Below are 22,878 nucleotides of genomic sequence, written 5' to 3'. Positions count from 1 at the left end.
TACGTGACATAGAAAATGATATAAGATTTCTATTAGCTTTTGCCTGCAGTAGCAGATAGAGTTGGTGGAGTTTAATCTCTTGTAATTTTTTGTTCGCCATTATTATTTCAATCCACGATTCAAAAATAATTAAAAAGTATTGATCGGCTCCAGCGACTGAAAATAATTGAAAAGAATAAATTGCACGGACAATAGGAACCGTTGCAGGGCAAGCAGTTAGCTGAAATAGCTTCGGGATCCAAGGATGAAAAACAACAACAACAATAAAAAGCTGAACAGAATCTTCCTCCTGCAAAGATCTTTGAGCATAAAGTATCAATTTATAAAGTGTAATTGAGCATGTTTCTGTTATTTCAGACCCTGGCTATAAAAAGCGTTCCCATTTAAGTTGTTATAAAAGTGCTTGCTTGACAGAGAAAGAGCCGAGTAAGCAGTTTAGCTTGCCTGTCATCCTTAACTGTTTGATATGGAGACTTTTCTGCAATGCAACAGCAGAAGAGTTGAAGAGACCTCTCTGCAGGCCTCTCTCCTTACCCCCCCCGCCCCTTCATATGAATGTAGGATGCCAGATTTGAAGGGATCTCCAGGGTCCTGCCCTTGCAAACAACCACATCATGGAATACATCTCAGAAACAGACTGAGCTCCTTCTGAAAGTACTTAGGTTATTTGGCCCCCACCACTGCTTCTGTTGGAGACCTTTGCAGAACCTCCCTCCTCCGATGGCTGGAAACCGTCTAATTTCAGCATCAGGATCTAGTACCAAAAGGGTGCGACTGCGTACATCATTGCAGCCATCAGAGGCAGTAGGACCGGAGGCGTTAGGGCACTGGCTGTGGAATCGGGAAATCAGGATTGTAATCCTCGTTCTGCCGCTGCCTGGCTGTGTGACCTAGGGCAAGTCTCTTCATCTTCCTATGTCCCTGCTTCCCCTGTGAGGTCCTTAGAGCACGCACATGAATGGCCTATCACCTAGCCTAATGGGGCCCCAATTTCAGAGAAGGACACTATTGTAAATATATGCAATAACTGTTTTAACTAGTGTCCTCTCCAGCAGCTCGGATGAGCATATATTAACCAAAAACCAGCCATAAATTGAGAGGTGCTGCAGGGGCAGGGCATTGAAAATGGCCTCATCTACCTGGCTCTTACCGGAGGCGTGTTTGTGGTGGGATCCTGGTGCTCTGGGTATCTATCATTCCTTGCAAGTGTGGGTGAGAGTTCGAAGTGCGGACAGGGGAGATTCCTTTGATTAATGGCAGCCTGCAAATGCAAAGGACCAGCCTTGCTAGCCCAAGAGGCTCTTTCCAGGCCTGTGTTCCTATGTAACCTATACTTCTCCCCAACGACCGCCATCAGATTGTATTCATTGTACACCAAACACCTTCCTGCAAGATCCTGGAGTATATTTGACTCTGTGGCATACACATAACCCCTCAATAATTTACACCAGTTATAAAACCAGCTGTCGTATTTATCCTAGTCGCAGAGTGCTGGGTCTAACTTGCACAGATTCCATTTTCAAAGCACTTGTATTTGTGGCCCGCATCCAATACGTAAAAGAATTTCTCCATGTAACCAGAGCACATCCTGAAAGCGCAGGCACGTTAACCGTTTAAATTCCTCGGTTCCAACTGAAGAGACATCACCTCTCCGATGTGTTTATGCAAAGTTTCCTATAGGACTGCAAGTGTGGAGAATCCCCAATCTAGGACTGCCTTCCCATATTTCATGAAGCAAAGCTCCAAGTTTCAAACTCCTAAGAGCAGCTTGAGTTTTGAAATCCTTGCATTTCAAAATGCATATCCTGCTGCTGAAGAAGGGGTAGCAAGGAGGCGGCGCTGGTACAGCATTTCAGTTGGACTCAAGCCTCAGAACGAAAGCAAGTTGCTGGACTCCTTTACGCCAATGGACATAAAGAGTAACTCCCTGCAACTCTTTCTGTCTCCATTCTGGTGCGTGATCTGCTGTAACTCTATCATTATTTATTTGAATTCCAGCAGTGCTAATTGAGATGAGGCACTGATATACCAAGCACCGAACACATGCTAAGAAGCAGACCTTGCATGCAACCTAAATAGGCAGGACCGTCAAAGGAAGTATCCCTCCATGTTACAAAGGGGAGAGATTTGAAGACATGTTTGAGGTCACACTGAAAGTCAAGGTCTGGGCTGAGCGGAATAAGAAAAGGTTTTTCTGTCTTGCAAAACATGAAATCCTCAAAGATTTTCCAGTTCCACTTTGGGATGAAACCCGGGCCTATCAAAGTCTTCCATGAAAAATCAGAGGAAAAACCCTGGTGACTAATAGCCTGAATCAAATCAATGAGGGTTTTGAACTTGGGACTCTAATCTCCCACCCAGCCTTTGGCTAAATTAGGGTCTATCCGCCTATTTTTAACCACAATTTCCATCCTAGAATTGCGAAACCTTTTGCCATGATATGGAAACTGAAAATGGCAGATTCCTGTTTCAAGCTGACATTTTCGATTGAACAAAATACTTTATGAAAAACTTCCTTGCTGAACCCTGGGTCCACATCTCATTCCTTGCCCACAGGACTATCTTGCTTATGGAGACTGAGAACAACATTCAGCCCTTTTTCATTAGTCAATACAACCCAAAGTCTGAACTGAAATGTTTTCTGACTATTCAAGAGACTAATGTTTCTGGATGGGAACAATGTAATGAATATCAAACCTGCACCGGGAGACAGGGAGAAATTACAGGACTGTGAAGGATGTGGAGATTTTTTGTCGCTGCAGGAAGAACCGAGGGCACGGATCACTGCCATTCCTGCAGCGTTATAATCTATAAGACCGTGTGCAAGTCAACAGGCACATTGTTTTGTTTAAGCTTTTGCCACAAATGTTTGAGCTTGGATCCCTCTCTTGGAAGGACACAGAAAAATAGAGCTTTGTGGCCAAGAAAGATGAAGTTTATTTTGAACAAAAGTAAAACAGAAATAAGCCGTGGTCTTCTCTCAATGTTAGCTACGGACCGGTTTCCAGCGTTTTGTCATGCAGAAGAGCAGCTCGCTCCAGTTGTCCTGCTACCTTGGGTGAATCGACCCATTGAGTAAAGTGCCAAGCAGTCAATATGGGCAACAAGAATCAAACCCTCTGCATTTACACAGGAATTTTGAAGGGAGCTGGTTACCAGAGACAAGCTACCTAAACTATAGCAGCCATGGCACCCAAAATGCAGGTGTCCCTGTTTCTCTACCAATAATTATAGCCCTCCCCTAACATGGCACATTGGCTTGCGGACTTGTAGGTCAGCATAAGCTGCCTGTGCAAAGTATACAGCCAGGGGGAATATTCTCTGTGCATGGCTCTAGGATAATGGAAAAATCATAGCATTACTTTTTAGTCGTACAATATACCGAGGCCTGATCCTACAGGTTTAAGAGGAGAGAAGTACCATGGTTAAGCATGCAGTCTAAGAACCAGAATAGGCATTTTCTAAGCAGGTATGTGCTCCTCTTTCTGATTTGCCCTGTGTCACAGTAAAATCACTGTAGACTGTGACAGATGTTACATCAGGAGGGATCTATCTAGACTGAATTGGGCCCCGTTGAAAGTGTCCCACACACCCTCAGAATAAGATCTTGGTGAAAGGCTTTTTTTTTAGCCACTCTATCAAATCCTATAGCAGGGTTAGCACTCTCTAAAAATATATAGGGAGGTTCAGGAAACTTTTAGAGAGGGAGTCTTTATTGTTGTGAATTCTGTAGGGCTTTGGGGCCCTTGTCTTGGGGCAGCTGTTTCTTCCATCAAGAGGCACGTCACCATATACCAGTAAGTCATCTCACTCATTTCCTGGGACCGTTCGGATAGAAGGGAATCAGTTTATATAAGAATGCTAGATTAGGGCATTGTATGCAACAAGAGGCTGTCTATGTGATGATTTTATTCTCAGAAAGGAAATAATCAGGGAACAGATTCTCCATGCTCTTTGATTGCATATCCATGAATCCTGAACTGATGGTTAACATTTATATCAGTCTGAGAGAGCAGCATTTGGGCTCCAGGTTGCATCCATTAATGGGAGACCATGTGGCTGTTTTGCATATCTCCTTGGTGTTTCATACTCAAGCCTAGGATGCAGCCAGAAAGCACGAGATGTGTGAAGGAACTGGTGTGTGAGATGCTATGGATACAGCATTTGATCCATCTGGCTAGAGATGAATTGGAGGATTTCACTCCCAGGCATTTGGGATGAAAGGAAACAAATAATGTAGATGACTTTCTCAATGGTTCAGTACTGCTGAGATACATTCACCGTGCCCTGAAGAGATCTAGGTCAAGGCAGCATTTTTTTCTCTGAGTTCAAGTTGGGGCAAGAAGGCAAAATAATTTCCAGGCATGAGATTAACAGGCCAGTGAGATCCTTTCTAGTTTTCTACACCAGTGGGTCTCAACCTTTTGAGACTCAAGGCACCACTTGTTAGACCCAGTGCACCCCTTGTTAAACTCAAGGCCCCCCCTCAAAAAAAGCCAGTTCAGTTTTCACTCAGTTTTTGACTACGGAAAAACAGAGCAGCTTTTCTGTTGCAACGAACTCGGAAAGATCACAACAGGGCTGAATGCTTTTTAGCTATGGATTGCTATTTGAAATTTCTGAGTTCATCTTGTGAATCACATTTGCATGCCTATGAGTGCTAACGGTACATGGCATCCAGAGCACCCTTCGAAGGATTTCAAGGCACCCAAGGGTGTTGCGGTACCCTGGTTGAGATTCACTGCTCTACTCCCTCTGATGCCTTGTGACCTGGTACCTTGTTTTGGGGGCATGTAGAAAAATCACTTTACTGTGGTAGCATGTAGAAATCAAACTCATGGATCCAAACTTTCTTGTGTTAGACCCTGGACAAACACAGGACAGAGAAACAGTCCCTGCCCCAAGATGCTTACAGTCTCAGTTTGTCTTTGCGGCCGGTACTTCAGGGTTTTTTAATGGGCAAAGCCGTGACCGTGAGGGTGTCAGGTTGTCACAACTCTGCTGAGGGGGGATCATGACCTTTTCCCACTCCCAGGCTGAGCTCTGGGTCGCAGGTCCCTCGCAATCCACTGCGGTTGCTTCGGCAGGTTGGACTTGCCTTCAGCCCATGCTGTTCTATCCATGGCTGGAGCAACGACGGGGCGACCCAGTGGCCAGACAGCCTTTTGTTACAGGGAAGTAAGAACAAAAGCAGATTGTAAAATAATCAAAGAGATGATGTGCACAGCTACCCTGCCAGCTCCCTCCGCTGGAATCCAGCTAGCTTTAATTTTTCTTATGCCCCCTCCTGGGACCCCCAGGATCCTGGCAAGCAGAGCCTGTTCTTTTAACACACAAACCATTTCTATCACATGCTTCAAGGAAAGTCCCCTTTAAAACCTGCTCAGACTTTTTGAACTCCAAGTTCCCAGCCTGGCAAAACAAGCTTGCGTCTTGCTTGGAGAGAGGATGTAAGGTCCTTGAAGTTCAAAGCTGAGAGCTTTGCCCATTGTTTTTCAAGTATGTCCTGGGGTGTTCTGGGACCATTGTTGTCATTTTATTTGCTCTCCCCCAGCCCCAAAGAAGCTAAATTAATGTATTTACACAGGAAAGTCTTAAAGAGCCCAGTATACAACAACTTCCCTTTCCTGACCAAGTCACCTCCAGTGTCAATAAAGTTGTTATATCTCAGTAATCTTAGATTTTAGATTACCACATAACAATTCCACATCCAGCATATCCGGTTTCATCTAAAGCAGTGATTCTCAACCAGGATGACGTGGGATCCTTTTAAGGGTGTCAGGCAATATCAGCACTGCTCATGATTCACAAAAGAAACCCAGAGATTGCAGATATGAATCCTTAATGTCAAACGCTCTGACCTGCTGCGCTCTTTCTGAGTTTTCTGCAACAGGAGAATTGCTGTATTGTTTTTCTGCACTCAAAAATGAGTGCAAGCTAAAAGCTGGCATTTTCCAAGGGATGCCTTGAGTCTAACAAGGGGTGCCTTGTATCTAAAAAGGCTGAGTACCACTAATTTATAGTAATAGGCAGCACTTCCAACAGCATAAGATCCACAAATATCAGATCTGGAAAATACATGGCAGGAAATATGTGGTGTTCATCCACCGAGAAAGAGCTCTCTCCTTAACTCCGCCCTTTGTGCCCCTATTTGGACCACAGCCTAACAAGAGATCAGCTTTTTATAGCTCTGAAGTACCTGAACTAAGTTATTAAATTCCTACTTTTTTGTTACATACCATGTACACAGACTACACAGTAATTAAGGACACTAACTAGGTGCCTCTGAAAAGAAAGCAATTAATTAGGCTATTAAAATATGCAGCCATATATATATATATATATATATATATATATATTAGAGTACAAAATATGCACAGCCAAAATGAAAGCCACATTCTGGTTCATTAAATATGAAAAGACTTCACACATTTTAGTCTGTAATCATATTCACAGATGCACACAGACACCGAATATTTCACACCTTTCTAATGGCTATTGTAAAAGAAGCTGCAGATTTCAGTCGTTTGAAGATTTATAATGCAGAGAGGGTCTGCTGCATAGTTGCGGAGCAAGGCCGGGGAGAGCGTGTGCACGTGTTACAGGGAAATGACTGTTTACTGTGGCATTGATGTCAAGTCGTCATTGCAGTGGCTGTCATTAGAGGGAAGGAAGGACGGTGGTGTGGTTCAGGTGCATGAGGAAGAAGCATGTGGTCTTGGCTGGCTCCCCATCTAGGCCCCTGGCTTCTTGAGATCCTGAGGACAGTCTGTTAAAACTTTGCCTTTCTCTCCCTCTGAAATAGGAATTTTACCAGGGAGGGAGGGGTGGGGAAGGGAGATAAGCTAATAAACTTTACTAACCTATGTAAAGTGCACTGGTCTACTATGGGAGAAGAGCGAAAATGCCCAGACACCGTAATGATAGGGGCTGTACGTGTCGACATGTTCATCTTTGGAAAGAAACATCTTCAACCTCATGTTTCGCTTGCTTGCCTTTTATCTTTTCTCCCAATCTGCAGATCTATTATGAGAACAGAGAAAATTTTCTTTGCAGGAAACTTTCTTAAGTAAAACTGTGCATTCACTGACAGAATATTTTGGGGGAAAAAATTGTAACGCTCATAAAATGTTTCAAACTAGTCGGTTTTGACACCTTCAGCCTAAAATGTTCTGTTTTCAGTTTGGCAATAACTCTTCATTTCAAAATGGCTTTTATCTTGTACTTTCAAAATATGAAAAAGCTCAACATTGAAATGCCTTCATTATCCCAAAATATATATTTTTTCCCATTTTCTTTTGCTGAGTTTTCTTTTAATCTTTCCCCCTCCCCAATCAAGACTTAAAGTTTTATTTTTCCTTTCTATGTTTCCTTGTAATAATAGCTACTAATCTGAATATTCCACAATGTGTCCAAGATTAGTCTGTGCACGTTCTGCAAATTCTTGATCAGTTTGATTTTTGTTAGAAAGCTTTTTAGGTCTTGTCTTTTTGTTTTTGAGTGAGTTAGCAAATGATCCCAACTTTGTAAACTGAATGACATTACACAGCATGCCCTAAATAGCATCTTAATAAGTGGAAAGTGGGAAATCCTCAACTGGTATAAACTACCATAGCCAAGTTGACGGAAATCAGTTTGCACCACTTGAGTTATGTGCCCCTTAATGTATATGTGAGTTCTGGTGATTTACAAAAGAGTTATTGAGGGCTGCAAGTCCAGTGAGGAAATGTAGCCAGGAAAGGAACAGAATGGCTTCCAGGGAATCTTAAATGACATTAATTGAAATCTTATCATTTTCCTTCATCTTGAGGTGAACCCAGGGCACAATAAACAGCAATTATCTTTCATTTTACTTCATCTCTTTAAGGTCAGAAAAATAAACCTATTCTGTCTTATGGCTCTCCCCTTTTTCCATAGACAATACAATTTATTTACAAACCCCTTCCATTCAAAGAGGATCTGAAAAAACAGATGCAAAAAAAATGGTAGCACATGACAGAACAAGGTGCAGTGGACTCAAGTTGCAACAAAGGAAGTTTAGGTTAGATATTAGGAAAAATTTTCTCACTAGGAGGATAGTAAAACATTGGAACAGGCTGCCCAGAGAGGTGGTGGAAGCTCCACTCTTGGAGGTTTTTAAGACCTGGCGAGACAAACCTTGGCTGGGATGATCTAGTTGGGAATGATCCTGCTTTGAGCAGGGGTTGGACTAGATGTGGCCTCCTGAGGTCCCTTCAACCCTCATTGTCTATGCTTCTATGAATGGGGAAGAGATGAAAAAAGATGCTTACCAGTTGAATATAATTAGGGCCAAAATCTTGTGAGGGGATGATGGTAGATACCTTAGAGACAGCTGATTTCTAGAAGAATGCTGACATGCAGCCCTTGAAATATCAGTCTCTTTTATAATTTGGGCACCTAATATCACTAGCTACTGGGAAGACAATAATTGCATGGAGGAAACAATGAGAATCAAGAAGTATAGACATAATAAAAAGCCTCTCATTGAGTGGCTTCAGACTGACTTGCAAAGTGCATTAGCTTAGGCTTTAGTAGAAGACTCGATGGTCCACATGCTTGCACACAGAGTATGGAAAGTGTTGCTTCTGGGCTGACAATGCAAAAACCATTTGAGATCCAGGAATAGCTGAAAGTATCATTTATGGGGCTTGTGTTCTTGATGGCCTAATGTGTAGTGGGAAGCAGAAGCATGCACATGTGTTTGCATTAAAGGAAGTCCTTCCTGAGCCTAGCACTAATTGCTTTCTTCTTGTTGACGGCTTCCTTGGAGATACCACGGGCTTTCCCTCTTGTAGGATCTCAAGAATGAGGAGCAAAGAGGAGGCAAAGAATAAATTGCCCCCAGCTGCAAAATGTGGTACCTAAATTTATTGAGAGGATGAAGAGAAATTGCACTAAATCGTAATGTAACATGTAGTTAAAGACTGCAGTCTCCTAAACTGAGAGTGATGTGAGTGGTGTAATACTAAAGCATAGAGCTAAAAGTCTGAACTCTTGGCTCTACTCCCCATACTCCCTGTGTGACTGCAGGCAGGTCACTTTGGGCATATCTGTATGGTGTGGTGCCATGTAGATATTCTCAAGCTTGCTCCAATCACCCTTATTCTGGGACTGGAGCCGCATTAGCATGGCACTGCATCTGGGCAAATTAGTCCTGCCTTTCAGGGTGGTTCTGCACTGCATTGTGTTGGTGTCCTCTTAACTTATCCGCACCTCAGTTTCTCTGCCTGCAAGGAGGCTTGGAGATGGAAAGTTTTGCACTACGCTCTGAGATGCTCCATCAAAAGGCTGCTGTATAATTGCCAAGTGTTATTCTCTTATGGTCTGGAAGTAAAGGCCTATAGTGGGAGATCCAGTGCTCATCAGGCTCCTGACGTGCTAAAATATGTTCTGGGATATCAGAAAGTGGGTTAACACTGTCTGGGACAAATACCAGCATTAGATCAACCTCTCTGAATGAGTTGCGTAGAAGGGGAAAAGCAGGCAACACATTGAAGGATCCCCTCTCTTCACCACTGCTCTGCTTCCTTTCATATCCCCAGGAGTTTAAAAGCAACTGTGGGTCCTGAGCTCCAGAGTCATTTGCTCTATCTCAGCTTTCCCCGCATCTGCCCCGGAGCTACTTTGCAGATCCCTTGCAGAGGGTGCAGCCTGCTCATTCCTTCACATTCACTCTGGAGTAATCAGGGCTTAACACCGCAAGTGGGAAGTGTGGCAGGATTTACCCCTAAGTGCTGACTGTTGTGGAAGGGGGGAGGGAAGCAGCGGCAACACCCAAAGCAGTTTAGCACGGCATTTCATAGCGCTTGTACAAAGCGGCGGAGGGGCAGGTTCCAGTTGGCTGCATTCCTACTGTATATACAGAACCTACAAGGCCGTCCTGCTTTCTGACAGTAAATTGATGCTGCTGTAAACACTAGAACAAAGGAGCTTACAAAGAAGAGGGGAAGGAACAAGGAAAAGGGAGCGATAGAAACCTGATAAGCAGAGAAGGCCAAAACAATGTTGGGAAAACCTGAATGAGCTCAGCACCTACTCGCACCTCTGCCACAGCTGGTTCTGACCACGTTCCCAAGGCCATCAAGGACGCCCTGTGCCCTACCAGATTTGGAATAAGAGCAGGAGGCAGGATTCCCGGCTTCTGCTGCTCAGTCGGTCTCTGATGTGCTGTGTGGTCTCAGGGTATTCCCTCAGGGCTGAAATTTGCTCCTGTGCAAAAGGCTAATGCACCGTTTGATCCCTAGATCACCAGGTACTGAATAATTTGAGCACTGTAAATGTATACATGGTAAGACCTTATGAGTTGAGGGTGATGGCATATGTCACTGTAACAGTAAATTCCTGTAGATTAGCAGAATGGGCTCTTATTTAAGCTGTGAACTGGCCTTCTAAGTGGTTCCCATAAAGACCATATGACAGAGAATACTGGTCATGGGCTGACGTCGGTATCTGGGACCCAAGATTCTGGGTCTTATTCCCAGCTCCAGTACTTAGTTGCCTTGGACCCAGCAATTGCACTATTGCTCTAGCTGAATCCAGTGTCTGAGTCAAAGTTTGGAGTCATGCTGATCTATGCTATTGATTTGCCCCACTCTATTGACACAGGGGCCAGCTACATAGAGCCATAAAGGCAAGGGCTGTTCAGACTGAGCCAATCTTTGTCACTGAGTATTACTGATAGATTGCTGAGAGCAAAGAAGAAGACATCAGATGGCGTTTGACTATTACATGTAAATGCTGAAGAACATGAACACAGTTTAGAAGGAACATAGAGTTGCCTTGAGCTTTCAGTGGTGACTTTTGAGGTCTCAAGAATGGTCTTGACTGCAACTAATAATGTTCTTAGTCCTGGGAATTGAAGAGAAAGGCTTAGAAGAGGATCGATGCTTCTGGGCGTTGATGCTCTTGAAGACCACTCTGGGTCTGTTGGTGAAAAAAGCAAATCAGTGAATGGGTTCTGGAGAAAACTGGCAGCCATCTTACTGTATTGAAGTCACACTCTGCAAAGGAAGCTATGATGCTTTGGGTCTATGGAAAGAAATGAATCCCAGGAGCTCGTTCTTTTCTATGGCCTGAGGGAAGGGAAGCAGAGAGTTGGAAGACTTCATGTTCTCTAGATAATTTTAACGAAGTGCTGTGGTGGAAAGGGTATAGCTTAGAAAGCATAAAACTATTCTGAATGGCATCAGTAGGTATTAGACACAGTGATCTGCTAGGACTTTTTGATTTCACACGTGTGCATGCATGCACGCGCACACGCAGTTGCATGAACTTCATGGTACAAACATAAAGGAAGCCACAAGCCACTAAAACTGGAGCACAACTAATATACAAAATCAGATATATGAAATGCCTTCAAAAAGACCGTCTTCAGCTTTTTATTCATTGTAATCTTTTGTTATCACTGAAGAGGCTGAAGGAAAGAATATTAAGGAATGACTTCAAGGGGGAGCTGGAGTTTGCCTGGGGCATAAAAATACCTGAGTTTACCCATCTGTAAAGAATCAATATAATAATACTTAATGTATTTCCCCAAAATGGCAATTGTGAGACTTAATTAAACTCTGCAAAGTGCTCAGAGATCTTCAGATTAAGGCTACATACACAGTGAATTATAAAGGCAAACAATATCGAACATTTCTCATATTTTGCTAGAGTTTCATTAATTTACAATAATAAAGTCCATTAATTCAGCTCTTAAATGTAACTTGCTTATAAAGAAGATACACATTCTTCCAATTAGTTTTAATGATAACTTCTGGATCTATAATTTATGGAAAGTATAAAACCTTGACTAAGATATAAAGTGTCACACATTTTCTGTCAATCTGTATAAGTGTTTATTTTTTCAAGATTTTTCTCCTTATACTCAGGAAACGTGGCATCAGTTTCCAAAGAAGTGGAAGACGGGGAAGGTAAATTTAAAAGGGAATAAAAATGAAGGTAATGCTCATGAAAGGCAAGCATGGGGTAGTAACTAGAGTCGCACAAGAGGCAGACAGTGCATGTTTTGTGTCCAACAATAGCAGCATACGTGACTTGAAATACTCTTTCCTTATAAAACAAAATGCCCACTGGTTTGGCTTATTAGTGCTAATCTTCAAAGAGGCAACTAGTTCAGAGGTTCCTGGTTCAATACATGAGTTCAGTTCCACACTGGCGACATCCATGAGCGTGGAGTCTGTGTGTGTGTGTGTGTGTGTGTGTGTGTGTGTGTGTGTGTGTGTGTGAACCAATCTTTTATACATTTCCTCTCCCCGTTGCACACAGCATGTCCAAAGCCCTTCAGAATCATGCCTCTGATGTATAGTTTACGTGTGAAAACGCTGCATTTGAACTTGCACTGACTCTGCTCAGTGTGGATTGGGTTAAACGCACTATTACCATGGCAAGAGCTCATCTGGAACTAATAATTTTTGAGGCCACCAAAAGTAAAAAGTTAAAAAAAAAATAAAAAAAACAATAAGTAACTACTTTCAGTTTAAGGTCAGTCTTACGCTGCCATCTACCGTACATACACAGTGTTGTGCAGAGAAGGAATTCTTCATACTTTCATTTTGTACTGCAGCATACACATAACAGGTTAGAAAGAGAATAATCTCTTTTGTTTTGGAAGTACTGTTGCCAGAGCTAGGTGTGCGCTAGTCAGTCAATATGAGCCTGGCTAGAATCAGACTTGCCAACTCTTATGTCCATCAGAGAACAGCTGGTAGGTTTGTTTCAAGGGGAATAGATCTGAATATTTACTTCTCGAGTTGCATCGTAGGTCATTTGTATCACTGCCGCTTGCTTAGGATTCACTCCGTGGAAGGAGTTTTGGTTTAATTTGAAACGCGTTAACAAAACTCTAGGCAATTGCATGCAAATGGCTGCATTGCAAATCACACAACAGACCCGGAGTGGAGCAACCAACATCTGTTTTATCTCAGTATGCACAGCATGGAGGCTTAGCCCTGGTCCTTAGCACCATCTACTGGCACTAGCTCAGAGCTGGCAGGGCTCGCTGGCCCAGCCAGACAATAAATGCTGTCTCTCTATTTATGAGGACTGGAATCTAACAGGTCTTTGGCATATTCTCCAAGGTCAAAGCATCTGAGTCCCTTTCCCGATTTTCTCTCTTCCATTATCTTTGCTCGACTTAAATTCTTTGTGCCTGTTCTCTCTGGAGACCTGTAGCTCACAGACGCTGCCGGCTTTAGTGGTAAGGTTAAGTAAGTTTAAGACAATAAATAATATAGGGCACTCTTTTTTTCCTCTTAGGTCTGGGCATTCAAGTAGGAGAAGCAGACTGCCCTGTCAGCTCTCATACTGCAGGGCTGAGGCCAAGGCACCTCCAAATGCTTAGACACGGCAACTATGGAAAATCATCACTGAGCTGGAAATTAGTAAAATAAACAGGCATATATGAAAGGCATGTGGGTTTGCGGAGGGAAGGAACAGAGCTGGGCGTTGAGCCTCTGGGTTTCTGTTCTTGGCTCTGCCTACGGTTTTCTACACGACCCTGAGAAAATCATGTCATGTTTCTCTGCTTCATTTTCCTCACCTCTAACCACCTGCCCGAGAGCCTGGGGAAGCAGACTTTATTGGCAAGTGCAAAGTCTTTGGAGATCTTTGCCGGGGAAGTGCTAGTAAAAACACTGGATCTGAGACAAGGTTTTGGGCATAGAGCAAGAAGGGTGTTTTGTGCCTGAAAGCCCACGAGCCCTCCTAATGATCCAGTTAGTCCAGGAAATGTGTGAAAGATGAGGAATTGGGACTATATAGCATAAGGCATGGTCCAGGTGCTAGAATCAGATGGGCATATGCCATGTACTAAATTCCCTGCCTTAGTAGGTGCCAAGGTATTGGTGGCATCCTCAGTCTCTCCTGCTTTCTTCCTATGGCTGGTTGTACTCTTAGGGGCCTCCAGGTTTCTTGTACTAAAGATCTACATCCAGGCATATGCCCGCAGGGGCTGGTTTGTGGTTTGTACTTCAGGGCAGCTGGGGTGGATGTGCTTCAAGAACTTAACCCCTCTGACAAGGCTGCCGGGAATTGGGGGGTGAACTCCAAGACCCAGGTGTTCCCTTTCAGTCTTAGTTTGCTACGTGGCCTCCGAAGTTGATGGTTATGGCTTTTGCGGCAGTACCTGAGCAGAACCTGGCTGCAGACACCTCCGGGATATGTTTAACCAGCTGATGTGAGCATACATCCCTTCCCATGCTCCCCTCTGTGTCTTTTCCCCAGCTTCCTCCCCTCCACTGGACGGGTCCTCATCTTGCCCCAAAGCCTTGGTCTCTCTGCCTCTTACCACCACCCCCTTTAGGCATCCTGGGCTCCTTGAGTCCATCTACAATATAATTGCTCCTACTGCAACTTCACTGTAGTCCTTCCTGCTTAGTCTTATCCGGGTGAGCGATCAGAGGGGCCTGGCCCTAGAAATTTGGGGGATGTGAACTCAAGTGCAAGTGACTCACAGAAAAGAAACAAACTGTGCCTCCTGGAAGAGCTGTGAACTGCTCCTTTCTTCCATCCCACGTTTGGCAGGATGAGAAGCCTGTTTCTTAAGCCAAGGTTTTTAGTGCTAATCTTCCTTGCCACAGACTCTTTTTCTCCCTGCTTGCAAGCATATCTGGACTATCTGGAAGCTGCTGTCTCTAAATCTGGATAGCTAGTGTCCTATATTAAGATCTATTATTTTCTCGCCTACTTCTTGCTGAGAGGAGCTAACACAAACACTTGGGTGCATGGCAAAATAAACTCTGGCGACACAGAAGAGATGGATGTGAGCCACCGCTTTAGCTGCTCTTTCTCGATGTCTGAGTGTGTCTGTTTCTTGAAATGCTTAGCACATGCTAGAGAGCCCTTTTGAGATCCTTGCAGAAAGCCTCTGCATTCATTTTGTGAGTTGGTAGACTCTGGAGCTTCATAATAGGTTTAGTTGTTGTTGCTTGTCTTCCAGTAATACCCAGGAGCACCAGTTATGGGTAAGGACCTTGATGTGGTGGGCACTCTACAAGCACAGATGTTTGCCCCAAACATTTTTCAGTCCACGTATGGATGGTAGGTGGAAAAAGACACAGGACCAATAAAGGGAAAATGGGAGCATATCATCATCAGAACCATTTTATCGTTTCTGTAGGTATCACAGCAAAGGGGTGGTATAAGGGATGTGAGAGCTGTACCCCTCTTGGCTGACAGAGAACGAGAGCTGTTACTGGGTGATGGTGGCTAATGGCGAGACCTGGTGATGGCAACCCAATTATTGGTGGGTCTGAGTCCAGCTCTTAATGAAGAGAAGGCATCATCATCATCATCATCATCATCACTGAGGATGCCACAGGCCAGACTCTGCCCTACGCTATGGCATCTGCACTGGGACAATGGGGTAAAGGCCTAGATTCCAGCTATAGGTCATGAATGGAATATACCCACAATGAGGGCAAACTTCCCTGCTGGTATAAAGCCAATACAGCTGGTTCCTGTGCCTGCTGGGAAAGGGAAGAGAAGTGGGGATATGAGAAAGGGCTGATCTGTTACCCCCATCCTCCACTGGCATCAAATCTCTTCGGGGATCTTAGGTAAATAGTGTCCTGGGGCTGCTCCGACTCACAACGGGATGTGGCCGGTGCAGAATCACGGAGCCATACCAGATCCAACAGAAATCTCTCCCCTCTTCACCACACAGCGGTCAGATGCAGGGAACACCCACACTGCTATGTGTGGTCCACATTATGAAGTAGTCCTAAGTCAAGAAGTAGTCCTTGTTGCAATGAGGATGCAAAGCCTGAGAAGAATACTTGCATGGCCAGTACACGCAGCGTGCCTGCCCTGGGATATCCACCTGCCATGTTTATTCTGCTTCCATGATGGTCAATTGACTTGAATTTCATTTTCAAACATAAAATGAACCAAAACCAAACCAAAACTGCTCTGAATAGGGAATGACACGTTTAACCAGAAACAAATTCTTTTTGATATATGTATCTATAGCTATATAGATATATCTCTCTATATAAAAAATAATTTGTTTCTGGTTAAATATGTCATAAGTCACATCTATATAGAGAGATCTATCTATCTATCTATCTATCTTATTTTTAAAGGGGGAGGGGGAGTTTGGCCAACACACCAAAAAGCCCAATTATTTGGACAAGCTTTATTGCTAGTAATTTTAGTCCCTGTGAATTAGCAGATCAGTTCCTAGCATCCACACACCTTTATACATTATTGCGGTAGGAACAAGGCACGAGGCACATTCTTCTAAATGCAGGGTAAGACCCTCTCTTTGTGTCAAAAAAATAATATTCCAGGGGCTGAGAAAAGGCCCTGGGGTTTAGCTGTTGAATTTCAGCTGAACTGTTTGACCTGGAAAACTAAAACTCAATCTTGAAGGAATTGAAAACCTGTATCTATCAAGAGTGCTACCAGGTTTTCCTGGACCATGAATCTGACCCACGTTCATGCTGTTTTAAAAAAAAAAAAAAATCACTCTGAATTAATAGGAATGATTTCTGTTCATTAGATGATGCATTCCCATCCCCCTCAAATTTGTATGCAAAGTTCAATTTAAACTGGAATTATTATTTGCTAGGAGCTGACAATGCACTAGCCAATGCATAAAACATGCTTACTCATTATTTGTCTCGCCCGAGTATCAAGAGGCTTCAACTGATATTAGGGCCTCATTGTGCTAGGTGCTGCATATACCCTAAAGCACTTTTAATATTAATAGACAGGGCAGAAACAAAGGGTCACAGAGGAACCAGAGACAGAGAGACAGGAGGTGACTTGCCCAGTCACACAGCAATTTAATAGTAAAGCAGGTTGTCACTGGATGGGATGGACCTTTAAACAATTTGGCAGCTGAGGGTCTGTGCCTATGGCTGCCATACAAGTAGATGGGCCAAAGGCTGGGGATCATGTGCTACCTGGAGGCCCCAAGTTCCTTAGAAAAAAGGCCTACAAGCAGGATATTTTAAGAGACCTGCAGAGAGCAGGAAGACTTCAGCAAGGACCACTGGAGGGGGAGAAAAGGCTCTATTTTAGTGGTTATAATTAAGCTGAACTGTTTCAGTAGCAGAAAAAGAGGTGCCACTGTTGAGAGAGGTCTAGCTGCTGCTTCCACCAGTGTGTTGGCCGATGGTCTTAGGGAATAAAACCAGCCTCCAGACTCCCACAGAAATGCTTTACCCTGCTCATCATGTTCCACGTACCCAAACAGCTTTGCTGAATTCAGCAAACGATAAAGCTACGTGGTAGGGCTGCTCCTCTGTGTCAAGCTGTTCACATAGTTACAAGAAGAGGGATGAGGACACTTCTTGTCCTAATGATCTGAATTCAAGCAAGGCTTTTTCTTCCCACTGCGGTCACCCTTGTATAGTCTAAATGGAAAACACTAAGGTGCCTTTCTACAGGCAGGCCACTCCAGTGCCCTGGAAGGAATGATCTAGTTGTGGCATGGGGCAAGAAGAAAACTGTATTTGGTTTGTAAAGGGGAAACCTGGCTGTTCCTTAATGTAACCTTAAGCAAATTGCTAATGAACGGCAGCACTTTAAATGCTTGTTCATATTAATAATGTCTGCCTAGCTCACATCTGGCCTTTCCAGTTACATAGGCTGGAAGACACTGTGCAAGTCATGTCCCCTAGCACCTGTACCATTTTTGTTGCCCTCCACTGGACTCTGTCCAATTTGTCCACATCCTTTCTGTAGTAGGGGACCCAAAATGGGACGCAGGACTCCAGATGTGGCCTCACCAGTGCCATATAGAGGGGAATAATCTCTTCTTTGACTGGTTTAATTGTTTATGACGCAGTTTAATTGTGGGCATGTACTCCTACTATTTAGAGTTTCCAGAAAGCATTGCAGAGGCATTTCCCTATGGAAAGAGGTTACAAGGAGGGAACAAACACTTACCAGTGCCTGGGACCTCATGGGAGACTCTTGATAAAACAGTGAAAGTTGGCAATATTTAAGTGGGCCTTTCTGGCCTATGGAGAAGGGGGCATTTCAGTGTATCATTGATTTCTCAGACAAGTCCTTAGACCAACATGGCTACAACCTAAACCCCTGCATCATTGATTTCTCTGCACTTATTTATAAAACCATCCCTCGCAATTTTAAAACAAAAATCAAATAGTGTTCAGAAATAGCTTCACATTTTTATTGCACTCTGAAGAATAACTCAAGACACATATAGAGTGGATTTGTTTTTTTCTTTTTTGGAAACATCTGTTTTCTTGACTCAATTATTTTTATTCAGTGAAAAAAGTTTGACATTGAAAGACAAAAAAAGAATCCTTGAACCTTGTGCAATAATGAAATAAAATCTGTAGCACAAATCAGTGACGGAAAAAAACACAGAAAGCAATTCAAATGATAGATGTCCAACTTTCACTTTGTTAAGGAATCCAGCAACAGTTGAAGATAATCCTAACAAAATTGTTTAAGACTGGCTGCCTCGAAGTTGCTGAAAGTCTGGAATGAACACAAGTTATATAATCCTTGAAGCTGGTCCTATAAATGAAGAAGTGTCTGGATCCAAGGGTAACTGCACCGTTTTCATTCCGAAGTCCATTTGAAAGAGATTTGACATTTGTAGAGGACAATATAATTTTGGCTCTGCTCGATTATGGTTGTCTGTGCTGGCAAACCAATTCATTATTTTGTTAAATGCTTTGAGGGTCATGTAAAGAGATGGCAATGATTGTGTCTGCACTCGTGGGAGGGCAGAGAAGGAGGAAGAAGGAAAAGAAAAAGATGTATTATTAACTCAGGTTGCAACAGCAGTTCAAGTTTCCATAGCTTCTGACCATGGTTTTAGGCCTTTGAATAAGTTTAGAAACAGCTTCAATAATTAGTGCTCTCTTGTTCACAGGTTTTAATGATTTGGACACCTGTCCGGTAAGAAATGAACCCACCAACTCATTTACTACAAGCCTCCTACCAACCATCAGGTCCAAATATTCTGCTAATTCTGATGCGGGAATGGCTTCTGACCATCAGCCTGGAAATGACCCGTCTGAGACCCAATCGTCTAATCTGCCATAGAGGCAAGAAGAGCAAATATGACTTGACTTGGTGTCTGGACTTCTAGTCCCGGAAATGGTGCCTCCACACTGATTTTACCGGGTGGAGCTGAAATGTGGCGGGCAACATCTTTCAAATGTCGTCACTTCTCTTTAGTTCAAATGGACTTAAGAGTGCCAGTCTCCTTCTAACATCTTCCGCGAAAAACAAAATTGATTTGAACATTTGACTGATATTAAAGAACTGGAAAATTCACCAAAATCAGATTACAACCCAGCGCCCTCCGAACTAAGTTAACCAGTCACTTTGTTTTGTCACTGCGAGGGAAATCCCACCCTCTTCATTAAGTCAGGGTACTGTTTCCTGTCGCGTTTCTTAAACCAAGAGCAAGAATCTGCATCCGTAGCTGCTTCCCGAATTTACAACAAAAACCCCCTCCACACATCTCTGTTAACAAGATTCTGTGCTTCGAAAGTTCATAAAAATATACAATTTGCCTATAACTGCATCTATCCAGCCCACGCCTCCCCCCCCCACACCCCTTCCCTGGAGCTTAGTTTTCTATGTATAAAAAATACACTAGCCCTGTAAAGCTGCTTGGCCATTTTTGCAGTAAGGGAAAATGTTTAAGGGTTGAGGATGTCTATCCACCGCAGTACTTATTCACACAGGGTGGAATTCGGTCCTGCAGACTTAGCACAAGGGCCATGCATTGCTTCAATGCCACTGAAATCCTTCATTTCACATTAGCAACGCACGGACATTGTGCAGACCCGGTTTCGCATGCATTATATAACTGAGGCACTGTTATCCAGCACGTTTAATTTCCAACAGCATATTTTAAACTGGACACGGCCTACGTTGGGTACATATGCTGCTGAGTAATGAGTGCAGTGAAATTTTTCTGAATGACCAGCAATTATCAGTTGCCCAACTGGACTGGGTCTTTCTTGTCAAAAGCTTGAAAACGTACTGAGGAATCTTGGTTGGATATTTCAAATGGCCATGAGGTTAGTTAATGGAGCTCATCCTTAGGGTATTTCATTACGGGTGAAAAATGGGGGTGAAATCCTGCTCGTCTTACTCGGATACATTTTGTGAAGTGGGAGTACAAATAAAGCAAGTAGGATCTGACCAGGCTGAATGTGCAATAGAAACTCATACCCTTTGAGAGACTGCCTTTTTTAAGGCAGTGTTAACTGGGGAGATGCAACTGTTTAAAAAGAAACAGTAGCTGGACTCTTGGGATGAATATTTTCTCTCTCGTGTTCTTTCTTTTTCCTAGAAACTCATTTGAATCTTTTGATGAATCTAGGAATTTGTGATGCTAGACTAAATTCTAATCTGGGATATTCTAATGTAAATCCTGAATGATTCAATATGATAGCATGCTGTGCTGGTGTTACTCACAATGTACTTCAGAACAACATCTGGTGCTCTAGCCAAGTAAACAAGGAAGCCGCAACTTCCCAAGCTTAAATAAAGCATCAGTAGTCGAATCCAAATTAGTTTTGGCCACCGACAGAAAAACATTAAATCAATTTATCATTGGCTAAGGACAGTGATAATGATTAGTTAAAATATATATTTTGTATTTCTCTAGCACATGGAAGCATACAGAACTTGTACTATTTATATATTTCCTGTATTTGAAATTAAAGAGATCCATTGCCTATCAAAATATGGTTGGCCCTTTCTGCTCTCACTCCATCTGTCGGAAGACTGCAATTATATTTTAAATTACACAACAAAGATACTTTTGATTTAATCAAACAAAATACATCATGACAAGACAATGCATTGAATTGTACTGCGTACAGTGGCTAGGTTTTGCATATACAGAATATGTATCAACGTGACCCATGAACATTCACTTGGGGTGGCAAGTAGTTTGACGTGGTGGGGAGATTCACGCTCTACTATCACAAGAAGGCTAGGCAATGATACCATACATTTCCAGAGGCTAAATTTGAGCTTTGTAACTGGTAGTATGCCTACAGTAACTGCAAGATGGTGAGTACTGTGTGTGTGTGTGTGTGTACACACACAAAATATATATGTGTGTACACACACAAAATATATATGTGTGTGTGTGTGTGTTACTTCGTAATTGAAGTTAGAGCCACAGCTACTTTCAGATAATAGGAAGGAATAAAGAATCCTATTGCAAATGCAAATAATTTTGGATTTTCAGATGCATAAGGCTTTTTAAGATTGCGGAACACCTACGTCTCAGCACTTACTCTGCATTTACCCTGAGGTTTTTCCTGGGTCACACATCAATACATTAGTATCTTGGAGGGTATATGTTTTGTCTCACTGAGTTTGTGTTTTAAAAATATTACTGGCCATTTTTTTTCCAGTGATGTTATTGACAGGCATTAGAAAACTATTTAATGAGAAAATCAGGCAAAACAATAGAGGGTACAATTAACAACTTCACTATTGCGCGTAACCCTAAAGCATTTAGGACAATGCTGGTGATTTACAGAACATTGCAGACTGTAGTAACATCGAGTGTGGAGGTAAGGGACAAACACTGAAAACCTGGGTGCTTGCATATGCATACCTAAATCCCTATTTCGTGCCAGATCTCTAAACTCATCATACAAGTAACTTTACTCATGTGAGTAGCACAGTGGCTGACAATATACTACTAGTGTGTGTGTGTGTGTATGTGTGTGTGAAATCACTCACATGCATAAGCATTGGCACAATGTGGCCCTGAATCTCTTAAATAAGACCTTGACTCAGGTGCATCATTAGGTATGTGTTTATAGTTAGGCACATATTGAGTCTGGGTTAAAAAGTGGCCTGACTTTTCAAAGTCAGCAGGAGCTGTGGGGTCCTGAGCATCTCTGAAAATCAGGTACATTTGCTTCATAGATCTGCATTCCCCAGTTCAGGAAAGCACTGAAGCACTGGCTTACGTCCTGCTAAAGTAATTAGGATTTAAATCCATGCTTAAAGTTAATTTCATACTTAAGAGCTATCCTGAAAAGGGGCCCACATTTCAAAATAATGACCCCAAATTGTTTGTTGAATCATGGAAAAATATTAAAAAGCAAAATAACATTTGTTTTATTTGCTTTATGGCAACAACAATGAATCTGGTGATGAAAAACTACTGCCTTGCAAGATAAAGTGGCACATGTTCTACACAATAATGTGTACAATGTCTGACGACTCTGAAAATCTGATCTAACGCAGATTTCCCAATAAATTAACAAAACAAAATACTTCCATATAAAACAAAGTCCAAACGATTTTCAAAGTAAAAGTAAAACCTTCAGGGACTATATTACTTATCTCTCTCTCTCTCTCTCTATATAATCTCCTGAATTTTTTTTAAATAAATTTATTATTGTCTTAGAAAAATAAAAAGAGTAGCCAATTTCATCAACAGAAAATATCTCACAGACTTGAAAGCATGCCCAGCAAGCATAGCCTTGTAAGACTAAATTAATGTTAAATCAAAGCAATTTGTTACTAAATCAACCTGGTTTTTGCAGTTCACAGTTGATTACTACAAAGTGTTTTTTTTTCTTTTTCTTTTTTTGGCCCATATAAAAATAACGTATTGCAACTCAAAGTGCATTTGTAAAATAAACAATTGACTATTTTTATCAAATGAAATATTTACACCATTTGGTTTACAGTCAAGAAATGAGCTTCACGCAATGACCATGGGGACGTCGTCTGAAAATCCAGTTATCATCGGTGCTTCGTCGTCCTCGTCACCTAGAAAGCAAACACAATGCTCTGTCATATGGCTCGCTCTAGTGCTTCTACAGAGCTTATGTCTGGAAGGAAATGTTAGATCCTCCAGGCTGTGGGCAAAAATAC

At 42.5% G+C, this 22,878-nt stretch overlaps 1 protein-coding gene across 4 annotated transcripts in view; it reads right to left on the bottom strand.

The window, feature by feature from the left end:
* Positions 1-18,152: 18,152 nt before the first annotated feature.
* Positions 18,153-22,878, bottom strand: part of SORL1 (sortilin related receptor 1) — an 84,698-nt gene continuing 79,972 nt past the window's right edge. For 2 of the 4 annotated variants that reach the window (XM_025200037.1, XM_014518413.1), the window contains exon 48: positions 18,153-22,773. In XM_025200037.1, the coding sequence (XP_025055822.1) occupies positions 22,706-22,773 (68 nt within the window). In that variant the 3' untranslated portion in view covers positions 18,153-22,705. The remainder of the gene's footprint in view (positions 22,774-22,878) is intronic. The other 2 variants (XM_025200038.1, XM_025200039.1) reach the window with 2 other exon arrangements.

Source organism: Alligator sinensis, unplaced genomic scaffold (genome assembly GCF_000455745.1).
Source record: "Alligator sinensis unplaced genomic scaffold, ASM45574v1 scaffold278_1, whole genome shotgun sequence".
Taxonomy (NCBI): domain Eukaryota; kingdom Metazoa; phylum Chordata; order Crocodylia; family Alligatoridae; genus Alligator; species Alligator sinensis.
This window is presented reverse-complemented; position numbering and strand designations above follow the sequence as displayed.